At 36.5% G+C, this 16,800-nt stretch overlaps 1 protein-coding gene across 3 annotated transcripts in view; it reads left to right on the top strand.

Moving 5' to 3' along the window:
• Nucleotides 1-16,800, top strand: part of FAM184A (family with sequence similarity 184 member A) — a 91,467-nt gene that overhangs the window by 18,540 nt on the left and 56,127 nt on the right. For all 3 annotated transcript variants that reach the window (XM_064508925.1, XM_064508923.1, XM_064508924.1), the window contains exons 2-5: nt 4,280-5,134; nt 7,546-7,681; nt 12,135-12,316; nt 13,059-13,256. In XM_064508925.1, the coding sequence (XP_064364995.1) occupies nt 4,280-5,134; nt 7,546-7,681; nt 12,135-12,316; nt 13,059-13,256 (1,371 nt within the window). The remainder of the gene's footprint in view (nt 1-4,279; nt 5,135-7,545; nt 7,682-12,134; nt 12,317-13,058; nt 13,257-16,800) is intronic.

Here is a 16,800-nt window from a genome sequence, read left to right as displayed (position 1 = left end):
GTGCCTGGATCTTTATTTGTAATTCTTTTCTTGAGGTCTCTCACGTACGCTGTTTCTGAAAAGCTCTAGAAAAACAGGATGAGTGAAAGCAGATATGATTGTCTTGGCCTTGCTGAGGAAACTATTTTGTTTCTGCCTCAGACTCCAGACCTACTCTTACAAGATTCAGATCAGCATCTGAATATGAACCTTAGTGGCCTGTGCTTTGTAGGTTAAATTCTAGTTGGCTTTCAAATTAAGGTATACCTGCTTCTCCTTAGTAAGAGATCTTACAGTTGGTGGCAGAAATAAATGCATTAGTAGAATTTACAGAGCCAAGTAGGACAAATTTTTCTAGTGATGTATGGCCAGGTTCCTTCTGTCCTGTAGTATTTCCTTAATCTCAGGTATAGAGACATCACTGCCACTCATTGGATGTTGGCAGTTAGTTTTCTTCCTCTGTATCCACTGTAAAAGGATGCTTGTCTTCCCAACCAGCTACCTTGAGATTGCTTGGGGACACAGTTAAGGCTTTTCCTGTTCTCTTTTGGGATGTTTAGAGTCTAAGGCTATATGACTGCCATTTCATCTCAAGAAATATGGTGTCATTGATGTCTGTCATCTCTGTTGTGACAGTGAAAAAGATTCAAGCCCTTTTAAGACTGATCCATGTCACACAGTTATCTTCCAGGTCCTCCAAATTCCCTCTTAAGGCAGGATTGTATATAACCCTGTATTAAAAAATTTCATTACTCGATGCATAAAGCATGCCCCATCTTTTCTTTAGACTAAGCTAGTAGGGGAAAAATGATGACTGGAATTACAGTGGAGAATTCTAGAGGGCAATTTGTTGTATCACATAGATTGTATCAGGACCCCGTATCAGTGTGTAAGATGTAGCAAAGAGGTACTCCATGGGATCTTGGGCAAGTGATGGTGGCAGTCTTGAAGACTGACTTAACTACAGCTTTCAGTAGAGCAACAATCTAGAGCTGTAGGTGCAGCTTCTGCAAATACTACACCATTTCAGAGACTTCCTTATGTTCGCAGCATTTGACAGAGCGGGTGTCCGGTTGTTATGCACCTTACAGCTAAGACACTGTTCCAGGCGATGTGTGCTCAGTGATATACTTGTATAATGTCACTGGTAGTGGAAGTACAATACAGTAAAGACAATGACTAGAAGTTGAAAGAAAAATCACTGCTATTAATAAGAAGTACTTCAAAGTATATGTGCTTAGGAACAATTTCATAAACCGATTTCCCCCTACCTGCCTGGGATTTTACAAAGAGGCAGATTTCTTCCAGTTGAAAAGAACTGAGGTAGTCAGGTTCATTCTGCGCTGTGCACCTCAAGTCTGTGGTGATGATGCAGGTCCAAGGTCAAGCCAGGAACACGAGTCAGCAAGTCAGGATGAGGATCAGCTCTGCAGACGATAACCAGAGTCAGGCACAGCCCACAGTGATGAGGTCGGTCAGAGGTCAAGCCAGAGAATCAATCTGTGGATCAGGATCTGGATCAGCAGGGTCCATGGCTGGACATAGGCATGGCTGCGATGCCATTGTAGATCAAGTGGGGCCAAGTGCTGGAGTCTCAGCTTAAAAGGAGTTCTGAAGGGAAGGAAGGGGGCAACCATAGCCGAAGCCTTCTTGCAGTACTGCCTGGCAGCCACTCCCCACAATCCCCAGCAGCTGCACTGCCTCTAAGCTGGTTTTGAGCCCCAGCAGCCAAACCTCCAGAAGGAGGAATGCTCTCGGGACACTTACACATGTCTGGTTTTGAGTGTGTGCACATATGGTACCCATTTTCTATGATTGCTTACACAAACAACATCCAGTTATAGATAAATTCTGATTCCTTTTTGCTTTGTTTGTATTTCCTTTCCTCCTCTTTTTGTCTCTTACAGAACTTAGTTTAGGAAGAACAGAAGGTGGCATTTGGTCGGCATTACTTAATCTGTTAACTGTAGCATACCTGGTCATGGAATGGGTATCACAAAAACAAAATACAAAGTAGTTTTTCCTATAGTGTTTCTAAAAGGTGGGGCTGGAGAGTTCTGCTGTGTGTTACGTCAAATTTGCTGGGGTATCTGACAATCTTACAAACCAGAAAAGAAACACAGAGGAGAGATCTTATTTCTATTTTTCTTTCTGTAATAGTTTTTGAAAAGATATGGGTGACTTAATTGTATGTTTTCCTTCTCCTGAGGAGTCTTTAATTCCTTATTCTTTTTCCTGATTTTACAGTAAGCTCTTGTCATTAATAATTGTGCTAACCAGTAAGTGCTGATCCTTTCTAAGATTTGTACTGTATTTTGAGCATGGCATTTGACCTAGTGTTCTGCAAATACTCATTATAACCACCTGATCTTAAGTGTGATATTTCTTGATAATCCTTTTTTTTAACTATATCCTCTAGTTGCACACAAAACACTGCATGTACATTTAAAAAAAAGAAAACTTCAGTTCTCTAAGGACTTGTGCTATGAACAAAGGTAGACCCTGGACACCATTTAACAGAGAAACTAACCTTTTGGATACAATGTCCGAGACTTTTTTCCTCTTTCATTAAATAACATGTACATATGTTAGGAAAAAAAATTAGAATAATGTTAAGGTAACAAATTTTTTGAAAGTCATTCCCTACTATATGAGGAGGAACAAGGCTGTTTATTTTTTCCCTTTGTATCTGATACTATTTCAGAACTCTTATTTTTTTAATATATATATATATGTTTCTTTTTTTTTTTAAAAAAAAAAAAAAAGGTTCTCAGTTTTTTTGGCACTGGTGATGGAATGGTGGGTATTTGTGATTTCAAACAATAATGTTCAGAATATAATATCTGGACTCGTAAAATCCAGAAAATAAAGCTTGTTATATTACAAGGACAAAATCTTAAATGTACTTTTTCACTTCTGAACACTGTGTTTTGAGCTTTGTGACTTGACCGAACTCTTGAACTGTAGATGTCTTCTCCAGTCCAGAAGGTAGAGGCTTTGTGCTTGCTGCTCGGAGAGCTATATTAAGCCCAATATTTTCTGGCCTTCTGACCAAATCAAGACAATCCTTCTCTGCTACCTAGTTGAATGCCAGTTGAAGACTGATGCAGATTCTGTCCTCACAGAAAACACGGGCAGCTTTTTTCCCTGAATTCTCTGAACTCTTTCTTGTCTTGTCTTTTTGATGGTTGTAATTCATTTTTAGGTTATACAAAATATACTGATCAGAAGACTTTTTTTTCCTTCAGATGTGTTTTATAGCTCTGCTGGCTGTAGTGTATCTGAGAAGTGTGTGGATTTGCTGGAGTTCTTGGAGCACAAAATACTGTATTAAACATTTAACCGCTTACTGCAGCATGAATAGTTTCTTTACCGAGACAGGTACATGCACACCTCTGTATCTATACATCAGTGAGAATACTTACTCCTTAAAAAACAAAAATGCAACCTATCTACCACATTCTGGTGCAACATCTCACAGGGCGTATCTGATTAATTTAAAATTTTCATTGAATTTTGGGCAGCTTTGCTGGTTTCACAGCCTTCTTGAGCCACTTAGCTCCCTGGGCACTCCGAATTGTTGGCTGGCTTGCCAGCTACCTTCCTGTTTGGCTGACTTACTGGCTGCAAAATTGGCAGGCTTCGGTAAGTAGGAACCTCAGATCTTGAGAGATCCACATACGCAGGCTGTCTGCTAGATAAGCTATCAAAAAATTAGATTGTATCTGGGCAAGCAGCAGGCTATAGACCAGGGCAACCAGTGATGTTTAAGTGTTTCTAAAATGAAATATTTAAGAATAATTAGCCTTTGGAAAGGAAGAATTCAAGATTTCGACTTTGTTCCAATTAGATTTCATGTCTACTTGCAATACATACTCTGTGCGTTATTCTCTGACAGAAAATTTTTCTTCTTTTTAGGTTTCTTTAAGTCTGTCGAACAGAATTGGGTTTTTTTTCAGAATTGAGTATGCTTTTCTTTTTCCAGTGGTGTTAATAACACCAGCAATTTATTGCATATAAATGCAAAACTTTCATTAGCAGAATGAATAGGTTTAAATAGGTTTGAAAAGGTTAAGGTTTAAAAAGTCTTAAAAATATAAAAATCCCATTCCTCAAAGTGTTTAAAAGCTATTTTAATGATTAATACAGAGCTTGTGCAGTCACATTCGTAAGAATACTTGGTGTCTTACATGTATCATAAAAACATGCTAAATTGTCAAAATAACTTTCAGAATGCCTTTTTTTGATTTAACAGAAAAACAATGCCTTTACTTAATATAGCATTGTTTCATATTTGTAGGTAATATATGCTTTAAACACTAAAAATGATGAACATGAAGCTGCTATCCAAGCCCTCAAGGATGCTCACGAAGAAGAAATTCAACAAATTCTCGCAGAAACCAGAGAGAAGATCTTGCAGTATAAAAGTAAAGTTGCAGAAGAAATGGATCTTAAGAGAAAGATCCAGGTTTTGGAAGAGTCACTGGAAGATCATAAAAAGATGAAACATCAGGCCTTGACAGAATTTGAAGCCTATAAGGACAGAGTTGAAGACATGCAGCTTTGTGCAGAAGCTCAGCATGTCCAGCGTGTAGTGACCATGTCGAGAGAAGTAGAAGAGATTAGGAAGAAATTTGAGGAAAGACTACGAAGTTTCATACAGCTGCAAGCACAGTATGAGAAGGATAAGCGTTCAGCTCTGGAAGACTTGAGAGCTGCACATAAACTTGAGATTCAAGAGCTTCTGAAGACTCAGCAGAGTCAGAATGCTACATTAAGTAAGGGGCAAGAAAAGCTAGAGGAACTGCATAGACTGGAGCTGGAAGACTTAAACAGTAAAGTTGAAGAGTTAAGACGAGAAAGAAAAAAACTCATTGAGGACTATGAAGGCAAACTCAGCAAAGCTCAGTCCTTTTATGAACATGAACTTGATTCTTTGAAAAGATCTCAGCTTTTTACAGCTGAAAGTCTGCATGCTTGCAAAGAAAAAGAAGTGGAGCTAAGAAAAGAATTTCAAAACCAAGAAAGTGTTTTACGGAAAAACCTGGGAAAACTTAAAACTGAATTGCAGATGGTCCAGGATGAAGCTGCCAGTCTACGGGAAAAATGCCAGAAACTTCAGGTAGCTCTTGGTACAGCGGAAAACAACGTACAGGTGAGATCGATGCATTATTCCTAAGACTCACTGTGATTTCTTTTTTTTCTTTTTTTCTTTTCTTTCCTTTGCCTTTAAAGGTTGGCTTTCTGCAAGGCTGATAGCTTGAAGTGATTTCAGCCTGTGAACTTTAATCTTCTGTCACTTCTACTTGGTTATCATCCACTTTTTAGTTACTTAGTTGGGCAATTCTTTGGCATGCCCAGACTGAATTCACATTTCTTTGTATTCCATTAGAATCTAGAAGCCCCTACCCCAGGTTTTGGTCCCCTTGCTAAAGGAAGGTCTCCTTCCATTCAGCTGAATATGACTGGAACGTGGTTGTTCCAGTCATACTACCCAATCTGTAGTCAATAGAATACTCAAACCTATGTTGCCAAGTAGGTAACAGGCAAAAAGTGCTGAGAAATGCCTTTGCATCAGGTTTCCACATAAATTCATCTCAGAAAAGAAAAAAAAAAAACCTTAATGGGAATAAGGATGTTGGCGACAGGTACTATTTGAGATGTTATGCTGGTAAACTCAAATACTTGATAGAAAAATTGAGAAATCACTTACCTAAACTGTATGGTTTATTGCAGAAGTATGTATGTGACAGGAATGTCACACAAGTGAAACTATGCATACAGTGAATATGCTAATTTTAATGTTTGCTTGGCCTACCAGACTAGTTATTTCCATCCTGTTGCTGCAGTTTTGTTTGTAGAGGTCATTAGTGGCTGTTTTGCTAAAACAGTCTGGGTATCATCAAGAAAAGTAAATCTGAGGAAGGCAAAAAAAAAAAAAAAAAAAAAAGATTGTGAATGTTTTAATTCAAAATTTATATTAAAAAAAAGGTTAAGGTTTCACAAGCAGTATTCAAGACTGTGCACATTTTCAGTGTTGTGTTCAGGTTGTTTTTGAGGCTAAAGTTTCAAAGTAAGTCCTGTCCTTAAAGAAGGACAGGATATCCCAGAAATGCAAAGTTGCAAAGACTGGATTTCCTTTTATTGTTTTGTTTTTTGTTTGTTTGTTTTTTTGTTTAGTGGCCAGGAAAACAGTCCTGGGTATGCTGGGCGTGAGGAAAAAGATTATGTGAAATACTGCTTGCTTTTTCGTAGCTTTGTTGAGGACTTAAGAGCAATAATCTCTGTGGGGGAGCTTAAGTATCTTGTCTTTTGCACTTGTAATAGCTCTCAAATGACAAAGCCAGAAGTACCATAATTATGATGGTTGTAGAAATTTTGGAAATATCCAATGCTTTATTGCATGGTGCTGAGATGGACCATCAGCTTTTTTCATTTATAATCTGTTTCCAGCCCACTTTCTGGACTATTCTGTCTTCTTGCGTATAGGTTACAGGCTATAGAGAAAGAAGACAGACTTCTTTATCAGATGTTTATCAGATGTTGAATTCAGAAGCCCTTTTCCCACTTTTCGAAGGGATCTTCCACAATCCATTTTCAACTCTGAATAATTAAGTAAGCAGAACACTTGCCTTTCAATTGGCTATATGAAGGAGATGGGTTTCTGGGATCCTGTGGAGAAGAAGAGGAAACCCACCATATTTCAAACATTGCTGCAGTAAAGGAGAGAGCTGCTCTTGGCTCTAAAGAGGAAGAGTCAAGTCTAGTATAGTATTCACAGCAGATTATAAAGTCAGGTCCTAATCTAATCATCATAGATGAGATGGTGGAAGAGGTACTTTCACCACTCTTGGTGCCCATGTTACGTTACACTTCCTTTGCAGCATTTTCCCCATTTTTTTTTCTTTTATTTTTGTTTCTGGAATGACCATTTGCTATTCCTGTAACTTGAATGATGACAGACCTAGTTTTCCTTTTAAAAGGGAACACACATTCCCTTTTCCTTCCTGGATGGCTGGAAATACACTATCATTACACTATCACAGAGCTCCTTTTGTGAATCAGTGCAGGTGACTTAAATCAAATTTTTAATATGTTCTTAACTAATTGCCTAGCTCTCATTTAATGTATCTGCATGTGAAGCTTGATTCATACTAGTAGTAAACACAGCTGCAATTAAGGACAATGAAAACTGCTGTGAACATATAATGTGTTTTTTAATGTAAGCAATTCTGAGAAATCAGAGACTAGGTTTCTCAGATTATTCCTCAAAATCTATGGACTGTATTACTTTTTCCATGTTACCTTCATATACCTTTTTGTATATTGTCACATTTCTTCACACTCTTCATGAGTGTATCCAGTACATTGCGATGTTTCAGCAGTGTTTTTGGAAAAATACAAAATATAAAATGAATATTATGGTAATATTATGGAGTTTTCAGTTTGTATATAAATAAAATTTGTTTGCTCAAAGGTCTCTTCTGTACATTTTAACTTAATGCTCATTTAAATTTAAACATGCTTCTGTATAATGTTAACAAGCATTATATTATGCTTCCTTAGGTTCTTCAAAAACAACTAGATGATGTGAAGGAGGAGGAGATGTCATTGTTAAGCAAACACAAAGAAGTGGAAAGTGAGCTAGCAGCTGCTAGGGAACGCTTACAGCAGCAGGCCACTGACCTTGTTCTCAAAGCCAGTATGTATGTCAGTAACTTAATCTGGAAATGAGCTTCATCTGTTAATTCACAAAATTACTAGTCTCTCCTTTTGCTGTTAACCTTGTGCAGATTTAGAATGCCTAAGAAGTGTTTAATATCGTGCATAGAAGTTCTCGACAAGTTTTTTTTCAGTTTTGATATTGTATGCATTGTATTTAAGATTCTCTTTTGCGTGCTTATTTGTACAAGTGTTCTACTTTAGATGCCCTGTGCGTATCATGTTCTCTGTCCTGGAAACTTCATGCCTTAACTCTATTTAAGTATACAGTATGCTTCTGCCCTACTTCTGTTTGTTCTCTACATTATCATTATTTAGATTGAAACATGTGCTTCCTGTTCCTCTGTCCTTTTTCAGTTGCCTTTTAGCTTGAAGGAAGAGCTTTGTTTCTCTGCTTAGAATGCAGTTTTTTCCTTTATGCTTACCTTCAAAATACTTTCAGCTTATCAGTTAGTAAGTTGCTAGCAATTCCTTTAGAGTTATTTTCCTGAGTTCTCTATGCTTTTTGGCATGTGGGAAAGCATGGGAAATGATATAAAACTTGGTTGTAGACATGTGGTTTTTACTGTCTTAGTGAGATTTTTTTGTGGTGGTTTTTTTTTTTTGTGGTGGTTTTTTTTTTGTGGTGTTTTTTTTTTGTGGTGGGTTTTTTTTTTGTGGTGGTTTTTTTTTTTTGTGGTGGTTTTTTTTTTTTGTGGTGGTTTTTTTTTTTTTTGGTGGGTTTTTTTTTTTGGTGGTTTTTTTTGGTGGTTTTTTTTTTTTTGGTGTTTGTTTTTTAAACCTTGTTGGCATTGTCTGTCTGGTAAACTAAACAGTGGTAGGACGTGGGCTACATATTAGAATTCAGTAAACTATACTGTAGGCAGGATCATAGACTAAAAATAGTCCTTTGGCCCTATTCAACTAGACCTATCACAGAAATAACTGATTATTTTTCAGAAGCTAGAACAAGCCAGGGACTTTTCCCAAAAGTCAGTTTGGATGAGGTCACCTTTCTTTGAAGGCTGGAATGTTGTCAGACTGTTCCAGTTGGCCTTAGGGCCAGAAAATACTTCCTGGCATTAACTTGCTAATATGAATGTAGTTTACTGTCATAGGTGGCAGCCCTCAAACTGTGTTTGTGAAGGTGGCCTGTCTCAAGGCCTTATTTCTGTCCCTCAAATAATAAAGCAGTCCCTTTATTATTTGAGATGAACTAAGTGTGTCTGCTGCCTGGAAGAGCTTCATGCTTAGAGTGGAATATATGAGCTAACTAAGGTAAGGACTAGGAATACTCTATGCTGTGTGTTTAGATAATACAGAGAGTGAGCTGGGATCCAAGACTGTAAGTCCTACTGGATGCAAATAGCTAAAAGTAATGTGCTTTCTGTAAAGAGAACTCATCAGGCATCTCTGGTGTTAATCTGACCTTCCTATAAACCAACATCTGAGTCACTCTTTGTACAATTCCCAGCTGAGATTCTCTGAAAAAACTTCTCATCCACTCCTTCACCTCCCCTGTTTCTTTCCCTAGGCAGGAACATGGGAATGACTCAACACCTAGCCCCATATTTAGGGGAAACAAACTGAAGTATCCACTCCATTTTTCAGTATTACTAACGGCATGGAGTCAACCAAACTATCAGTCCAGCACTGATCTCCTCTGGCACTGAGCTCTATAGCTTTTGTAGAGCTCTATAGAAATTCAGTGTGTCCACGCTGTTGCTGAGCTCAGTGGCACTGTCAATGGTCCATCTTTGCTTTACAGCACCTCATTGTGCAGCAAGAGCCAAGAGCTCTGCTTTTAGTAGTGCCACCAAGCCATTATCATGTGAGATGATCAGTTACTTGCCTGTTCAGAAACTGCTTCTGACATCAGCTCACACCTGGGAGTCAAAAAACCTGTCCCAAAGAGGTTTGATTCTCATAGTTAATAATGATAGAAAAAGATTATTGAAAGTTTTAAACATTGCATGCTATGCAGTGCAGTAAAGAACACTCTACTATGCCTGTTACGGGAAGCTAATGTATTCTTCTTGCATTCGTCCCGAGATTCCAAACTTGAAAGGGAATTGCTGTGTTTCCTGTCCTCTGTGTGGAGTATGAGGAATGGGACACCCGTACAGTATGTTGGTATTGCTAAGACAAAAACTCTAGATTAGTGTGTGTGCTTAAAATAAAATACACATGCGCATAATACTTTCCGAGGAACTTCAAATTCCTGTATGGTTATTCTTCTCATTCTATACTAAATTCTGGATTTGCAAATTTTTTTTAATAAATGGCTTAACTCTTCAGAAGTGGTCATTTTTGAAATATTAAGGAAGTTAGGCCTATCACTTATTTAAGTTTTTTTTTTTCTTCCCTCTTCAATTTTTAATTTTCTCAAAGACAATAAAATGATTCTTGAATTGTTCAGGGCTCAATACAGTTAGAGGGGTGAATTGTTTATGAAAATATAACTAATTTTGAAGTATTTTAATGGCAAAATTCAAAACCTGTTCTGCCAGTTATATCTAGCCATGTGTTTTATACAGACTTCCGTAATAAGAATTAGGTGATATTTAGCCAAAACGCGCTTTTCTATTAAAAGTTGATTTGTGATGAAATCTCTTCTAGAAATCATTGTTTCCTCTGTGAAACTGTTTAACAAAACAAGATGATGTGCATCTGACTAGTTCAGGGGGACTTTCTAAAAGATCCTCTAATTTCCATATTTTTCTGTAATAAAGACAGAAGCCATGGGGGAAACATCCCCTTGTGTGTTCCTTTATCACTTAAGTATAGTGGATGGACTCCATGGCTTTGGACCTCAGTGTCAGAATGCTGTCTTTTATATCACTGCTAAAATACTGACAGTGTTCATTTCCTATTAAAGTTTTCAAGTATGAATGCCTGTCTTGCTCCCATTTTTCCAGAGCTGCTTTAATTGCTTTTTTCAGGGCTATTGCACTAGATGTGCGAGTGACACAGCACTGTTTGAACTTTCCTCATAGCCGTCCTCGTAGAAATATTTTTGTATATCCAACTGTTCTTCACATCAAAATATCCACAGACAACAAAGGCTAAAAAGATTTCCTCTTTGACTCTTTTCCATCTACAGTTAAAACAAGGAATGAATCAGGAGGCAGAGTGGCTCTCTCTTGTGAGAAACACTGACACAAAGTTCACTTCCTTATCTATTTCTCTCTAACTTAAATTTAAAAGAAAAGTCCTTTTGTTTAAAACTTATGTCATCTCTCACTTTGAAGTTGAGGCTGTAATAAAATGAAAAAAAGAATAACTCCCAGGAGCTGTGACTACAACAATGAACTTGCTCCGAATAAATAATACTGATTTGGATGGATCTTCTCTTTAATTCTTACCTGCCTGCGTTCTTTATGTGAAACGTTTAAGGATCTCTGCACAATCCTTAAAAGTCTGTTTAACTACCATTTTTTAATATGTTACCTTTTAAAAGGCGTGTTTCAAGGATGCATGTAATCAAGGTTCATGCAGTTTGTGAAAGGGCTAATAATATTGTTCACTTCAATGTGGAACGCTAATTGAGCTAAGGCCCATATTTGTCTTTCAGTCAAACCAACCTAACAACAATTGTATCCTCTTTTCCAAAGCAGGCTTCTATGCCTTTTTAAACCTTTTACAAAATAGCAAGGGTTTCACTGTGCTAGTTACCCTAGTAGGATTCTTTTCCAGAATTCATATATAAATTAAGCAAAACGAGACAAAAATTTCTGAAGTCATGAACCTTTTTTACACTGGAGATAACAGTGAAGGATGTATTATTACATCGTCTGGATTGGTAGATTTTTTTATGTAAAGATACTACAAGCAAACCTCTATCCTACAAGGATTTATATCATACTTTACTACAGAGAATGATTTTGTTATATCCTGATAGTAGAAGGAACAAACAAATGTCATCCAATAACAGTTTTTTACGAAGATTCAGCTTCTACACCTATCATGTTAGTTAAATTCCTAGTTTGATAAAACACATCTTTACCCTGTTAAGATTCAGTGTTCCGCTTCCTGTTGTACAACGGTAAAATGCACTGCAGTAAAAATGCACAGTAGCTGTTCAAAAAGCTTCAAACGTATTGTTTCAGCAGGGATGAGTTCTTCAAAATAGACTATGCTGCTCATATCCTTGCCTACCTCTACTTTCTCTTGGAGACCAATTTGCAACTTTGAACAAGAAAAATTAAAAGACAAAACTAAAGGAGCCTCAGCACCAAGCCCTCTATTTTGGGATATTTTACAGTAAAACTAAAAAAGAGGGAAGCACTGGGGAACGTAAGCATTCCAGTGAAAATGATGGAGATCCATATGAAAGTTTCCACTAAAGCTGTGTTTCCAGAAATCCCCGAAGTATTAATGTGTACTTTGTTTCACATAACTTCAATTACAGGAGACTAATGCTGTGAGGTTTGAAAGAGTTGTTTTGTTTTTAGGTCACATTGGGATGCTTCAAGCTACTCAAATGACTCAAGAAGTTACAATCAGAGACTTCGAATCGGAAAAGTCTAGGCTGAAAGAAAAACTATCCCAACTGGAAGAGGAAAGAAACTTATTACAAAGCAAAACACAGAGCCTGGATGAGCGACAAAGGCAGCAGATCTTGGCACTGGAGAAGGTTAAACAGCTTACTGGCTTTAAATGAGTAAAAACAGAAGACACAGAATTTTAAGTAGAAATTTGAATATGTTTTATTTTTAAGTCTGAAGTGACCGGCATAGGAGTAGTAGTATGTTCCAAGTGTACCTCATGTAGCATCATAGAATGACTAATGTAGATTGTGAACGGCAGGTCTGGCGTTATCAGCTTCAATTAAAGTGAAGGCAAAAGGAAGACAGGTTATATGTTGCTCAAACTATTTGGGGCATCTTTTGAACAATTTCATTTAAATTGTGACATGCTTAGATGTCTAATCTCTGAAGTGTCTCAGTAGGAAGAAGGTGAAATGGTCAGAGAAAAAGGAAAAAACAATATTCTGGAAACACACTGAACACGTTTGAAAATGATGAACTGAAATTTTCAATAGATTTGGTACCTGTTGGTTATTTCCACAGAGTAAATAGAGCAAAAGATGGGTTTTGATAATAGATCTAATATCTAATGTGCAGATATACTAAAACTACTTTTCTGGTTTTTGAATGATTTAGCCAGATAAATTGGGCTAACACTAAGCACTATATTTTATATGAGGGTTAATACTTGTAGACGTGTATTATCAGTACATTTTCTGTTTTTTTTTTTCTTTTCTTTTTTTGTTTTTTCCCCTCTTACAGGAATGGAGTTTGGAGTCTTTTACCCTTTATTAGAAATAATTTGGATCAGATAAAAGGTTAAAAAATTATTTTGCCTGTTTCTTATAGAAAGTAAATGAAGCAAGGGAGACGCAACGGGAATATTATGAGAAGGAGCTGGTAAAACTGCAGGCAAGATTGGAAGGAGAGGCTGCACAGTTAAAGGAGGCTCATTCTAAGACCTTAGAAGAATTGGCATGGAAACACCATACTGCAATTGAGGCTGCTCACACTAGTGCTAACAAGGATAAGAAAAAACTGCAGATGGTAGGTCTTTCTTCCTGAATAATAAAATATGTTCCAGAAAGAAAATGGTATAATTTGAACCTTGTACTAGATCATTTTTGTTGTATGGCAAGTTTCATTTGGACCCATCTGCAACTCTGCTGAGCCTTTCTGAAGACACTGTAAGATATACCCTACCTGAATTCAATAATGATTGAGGAAAAAAAGAACATTTGTACTTTTATTTGCCTGCATAGAGTGGAGAGATTCTTAAACTCAATACAGCTTTCTTTACAGTGAAGACTACTACTTTTGAGCTTAGTAGATGGTTTTTCCAGCCTTTGTAACCTATATTTGGAATGGTGGTTTTATTGCTCAAGGTCAGTCCTGCTGAAGGAGCTGGAAGATTGTTATTCTAATTATTTAAAATTTTCATAAACAGTTCAGAGGTTCAGAAAGGTAGTATCTTAGTACTTTATGAATACTCAGGAGGAGGCAAAAGCTGTACATAAGTTGTATTGTAAAACTATGCAACTGTGTGTCAGCTATAAGTTTACCTTTAAGCGTAATCCTGAAACTGATAGGCTTTCTTGTTTCACAAAGTTGGCCTTTTCTTTGTTGGGATAAATGAGAGGACCAATTTTGGAATATTATTTCCTATTCTGATTGTGTATACATTATACACAAATTCTGTTGCATACTGTAGATACAGGGTATATACTAATTGTTTAATTTATGCTTTTGTTATGCTCCTCTGGTGGGTGTCCACTTGAAATATACCAAGTAATGTGGTAATAGCCAGTCATATACATCTTAGACCGGGGGATTTTTTTTTGAATTTTTATTTTACTAGAGTGTTGCTTTTTAAATTTTATTTGGAATAAATCCCAAAGAGTTTTTAATGTCTTTCAGGAATAAAAATGGCTCTTAAAGAAAATAATGGAAAAATCAGATGCATATATTTTTTGTGTGTGTGGCTTTTAATGTGCTTGCTATAATAACAATCTCTATTTAAGGGTTTCTGAGAATAACTTTCTTTCAGCTTTCAGCCTATACATTCTTAGACTAAAATGGGCAGTTACTCTCACAAGTAGTGCCCTATTCTCTCTCTCTCTTTTTCAACTTCTGTTTTGCTCAATTAGGCTACTTGGCCAGCTTTAGGATCCTTTCTTTCCTAAGGACCACGGGCTCCCACCTACTTCTATTTTGATCTGAAATTAGCCATTTTGGAGGTTTCCTTTCATGACTCTGTTACAGTAAATTGTGAAGAGCTCTGAACTTGCTCAGGTATTGCAAAAAGTCTTGCTTCTGGAACTGAGCATGTACTACTTTATCCCACTTTTTACAGGAAATGGTACATACTTGGATTTAGATAAAATGTATGATACATACTTCAACTTTCTACCTGGAAGTTCCAAACCATTTCAGAACAATAATATGAAATACTTTGTTTGCAAAATATAACATGGGAACTTTGATATTGCATACTGTGGTTTTCTTCCTCCTTAAAAAAAGATTAAAATAACTTCAGTGAAATCAATACAAGTTTGTAAAACACTTACACTTGCTGTGAAATTACCTTTTCTTACAGCAATGGTTTATTGAAGTTTTAACCTCATTTGTTCAGCTCTTCCTATAAAATCCCTTATGGTACCCACTAGGTGAAGAATACTGATCTCTGCACACTCTTTTAAGTGACAGTGTTCTGTTGATTTGTTTAAGCTTCTTGATCCTATCTTTTCTTTCAACTGAGTGCATGTGCATTACTTGTTCAATAGTACACTTCTAGTGAGGAAGTGACTTTAAGCATGCGCTTAACATAAGGTCTTAGTTTCTAGGAAGGATATAAAGTTTTGTTTTAACGAAAGAATTTATTGCAAACTCTGGACATGTTTTTCTTCCCAGACTTTGTAATTCTAGAGCTCTTTTGTCTTGTGAGTTATTCCTGTTACTGTTATACCAGGGCTGATTCATGATCTGCTGCAATCTCAGGAAAAATACAGTTTACAGGAAGAAAAAAAACCAAACGGCCCCTGCCACCCCTCCACCCCACACATGCCTGTCATGCTACCCAGTACTGTCTACAGAGATCTTGGAATCTTGAAAGATGCTTCTTCAAAGTCACTGGAGCTTGAGTTAGGGCTACATTTTATTAAATGGATTGTGTAAATCCTGTGTAACTGGAGCTTTTTATGGTCGTCGGTAAGAAACATTTCATCATCCAGGATATTTAGCAGCAACAGTAAACTTATCATTGTCATTATTAAAGACCAAAAAAATGCATAGTACTTAGAGAAAATCGTTAGAAGTTTCTCTGTCTAAAAAAGCATTATGTTCAGGCAGCTTCCACCTTTGAGCTTTTTATTTTGATGTGTGACATCTGTTTTCTACCTTACTTAAGCTTTCGTAAAAGTAATATTAAGTAACTTGATTAGCATTTTAAAAATTAAAGAAAGGAAAGAGAAGAGTGGTAATTGTTCGTAACTTTGCTTTGTCTTCTTTCAACCGATGCCTACAACTAGTCTTTACTCTTTTACAAAAGAAAATTTGTCTGTAGGAGCATTAGTTGTGGGTTCAGTAAAAAATATTTATCTGTAGAATAATTAGCTTTTAACTGTAATAATTTAAATAGCTTTCCATCTTTTCTTAAAAAAGGGGAAATGAATTGTTTATAGTAAAATGTATAAGTAATTCTCTGTGCTACTCCAAGCAGTACTGATTAGTATGAATTGGTCTTGAAATATGGAGAACTCAAATGAATAGATGAAAATTCCTATTTGTGTGGTCTTGAGCACTAGCTTTTAACTTTTGAGATCTTATTAGTGAGTCCTACATTGAACATTGAGAAAATATCTAGAATGGGTCAGAGAGCAAGAGAATAATCTCATTAACTATTGAAACTACCCTCACTCTGAGGATTTTCCATTTGAAGAAAAAGTCAAATGCAGAAGAAGCACAATGTCCCTCATACTTAAAGAAATAGTTCAGTGGTGAATATTTTGCTATTTCATCGAGTTCTGAACTAAAAACTTACCCTTTTTTCAGTCCAACAAGAATCTGTTGCTTATTTGTAATGTCTTTTTACTGCCTGAAAAGGAGGCTGCCTGTAAGTTGAGGTAGTTCATATTTCAAATGGGTTGAACACAGTGGTTATAAATACTTGTCTTGTACAGCAACTGGAGGAAATCTGTAAATTATTGACCTAAAATATATTTTTTAAGGCATGAACATTAAGTGGATACAAAAGAGTGAAAAGAGTGATAAAGACATGATGAAAGTATTGTCAAAAATGGTAGTTCAGATTAAAGTTAAAATTCTACCCATTGTTTGTTCTGCTCTGGAGTAACTATCTGTGTAGAATCATCCCATATACTTTTAATTCAAGTATTTGGATGTTATAGGAATAATAACATTGGAATGCGAACAGATAGAGTAAAACTTTGAGGTTAGAAGGACAGGGAATTTTCCCTTTTACAGATGTTATTTAACTCATGGCAGTTCTTGTTAGAGTCATGATTAGTATAGAATACAGTAGAATATTGTGAATTATTTCCCTTTGTTACATGTCTCAAGTAGATGTATTCTG

This window comes from Dromaius novaehollandiae, chromosome 3 (assembly GCF_036370855.1).
Source record: "Dromaius novaehollandiae isolate bDroNov1 chromosome 3, bDroNov1.hap1, whole genome shotgun sequence".
Classification (NCBI taxonomy): Eukaryota; Metazoa; Chordata; class Aves; order Casuariiformes; family Dromaiidae; genus Dromaius; species Dromaius novaehollandiae.
The sequence above is the reverse complement of the archived record's forward strand: the minus strand, read 5'-3'. Positions and strand labels throughout refer to the sequence as shown.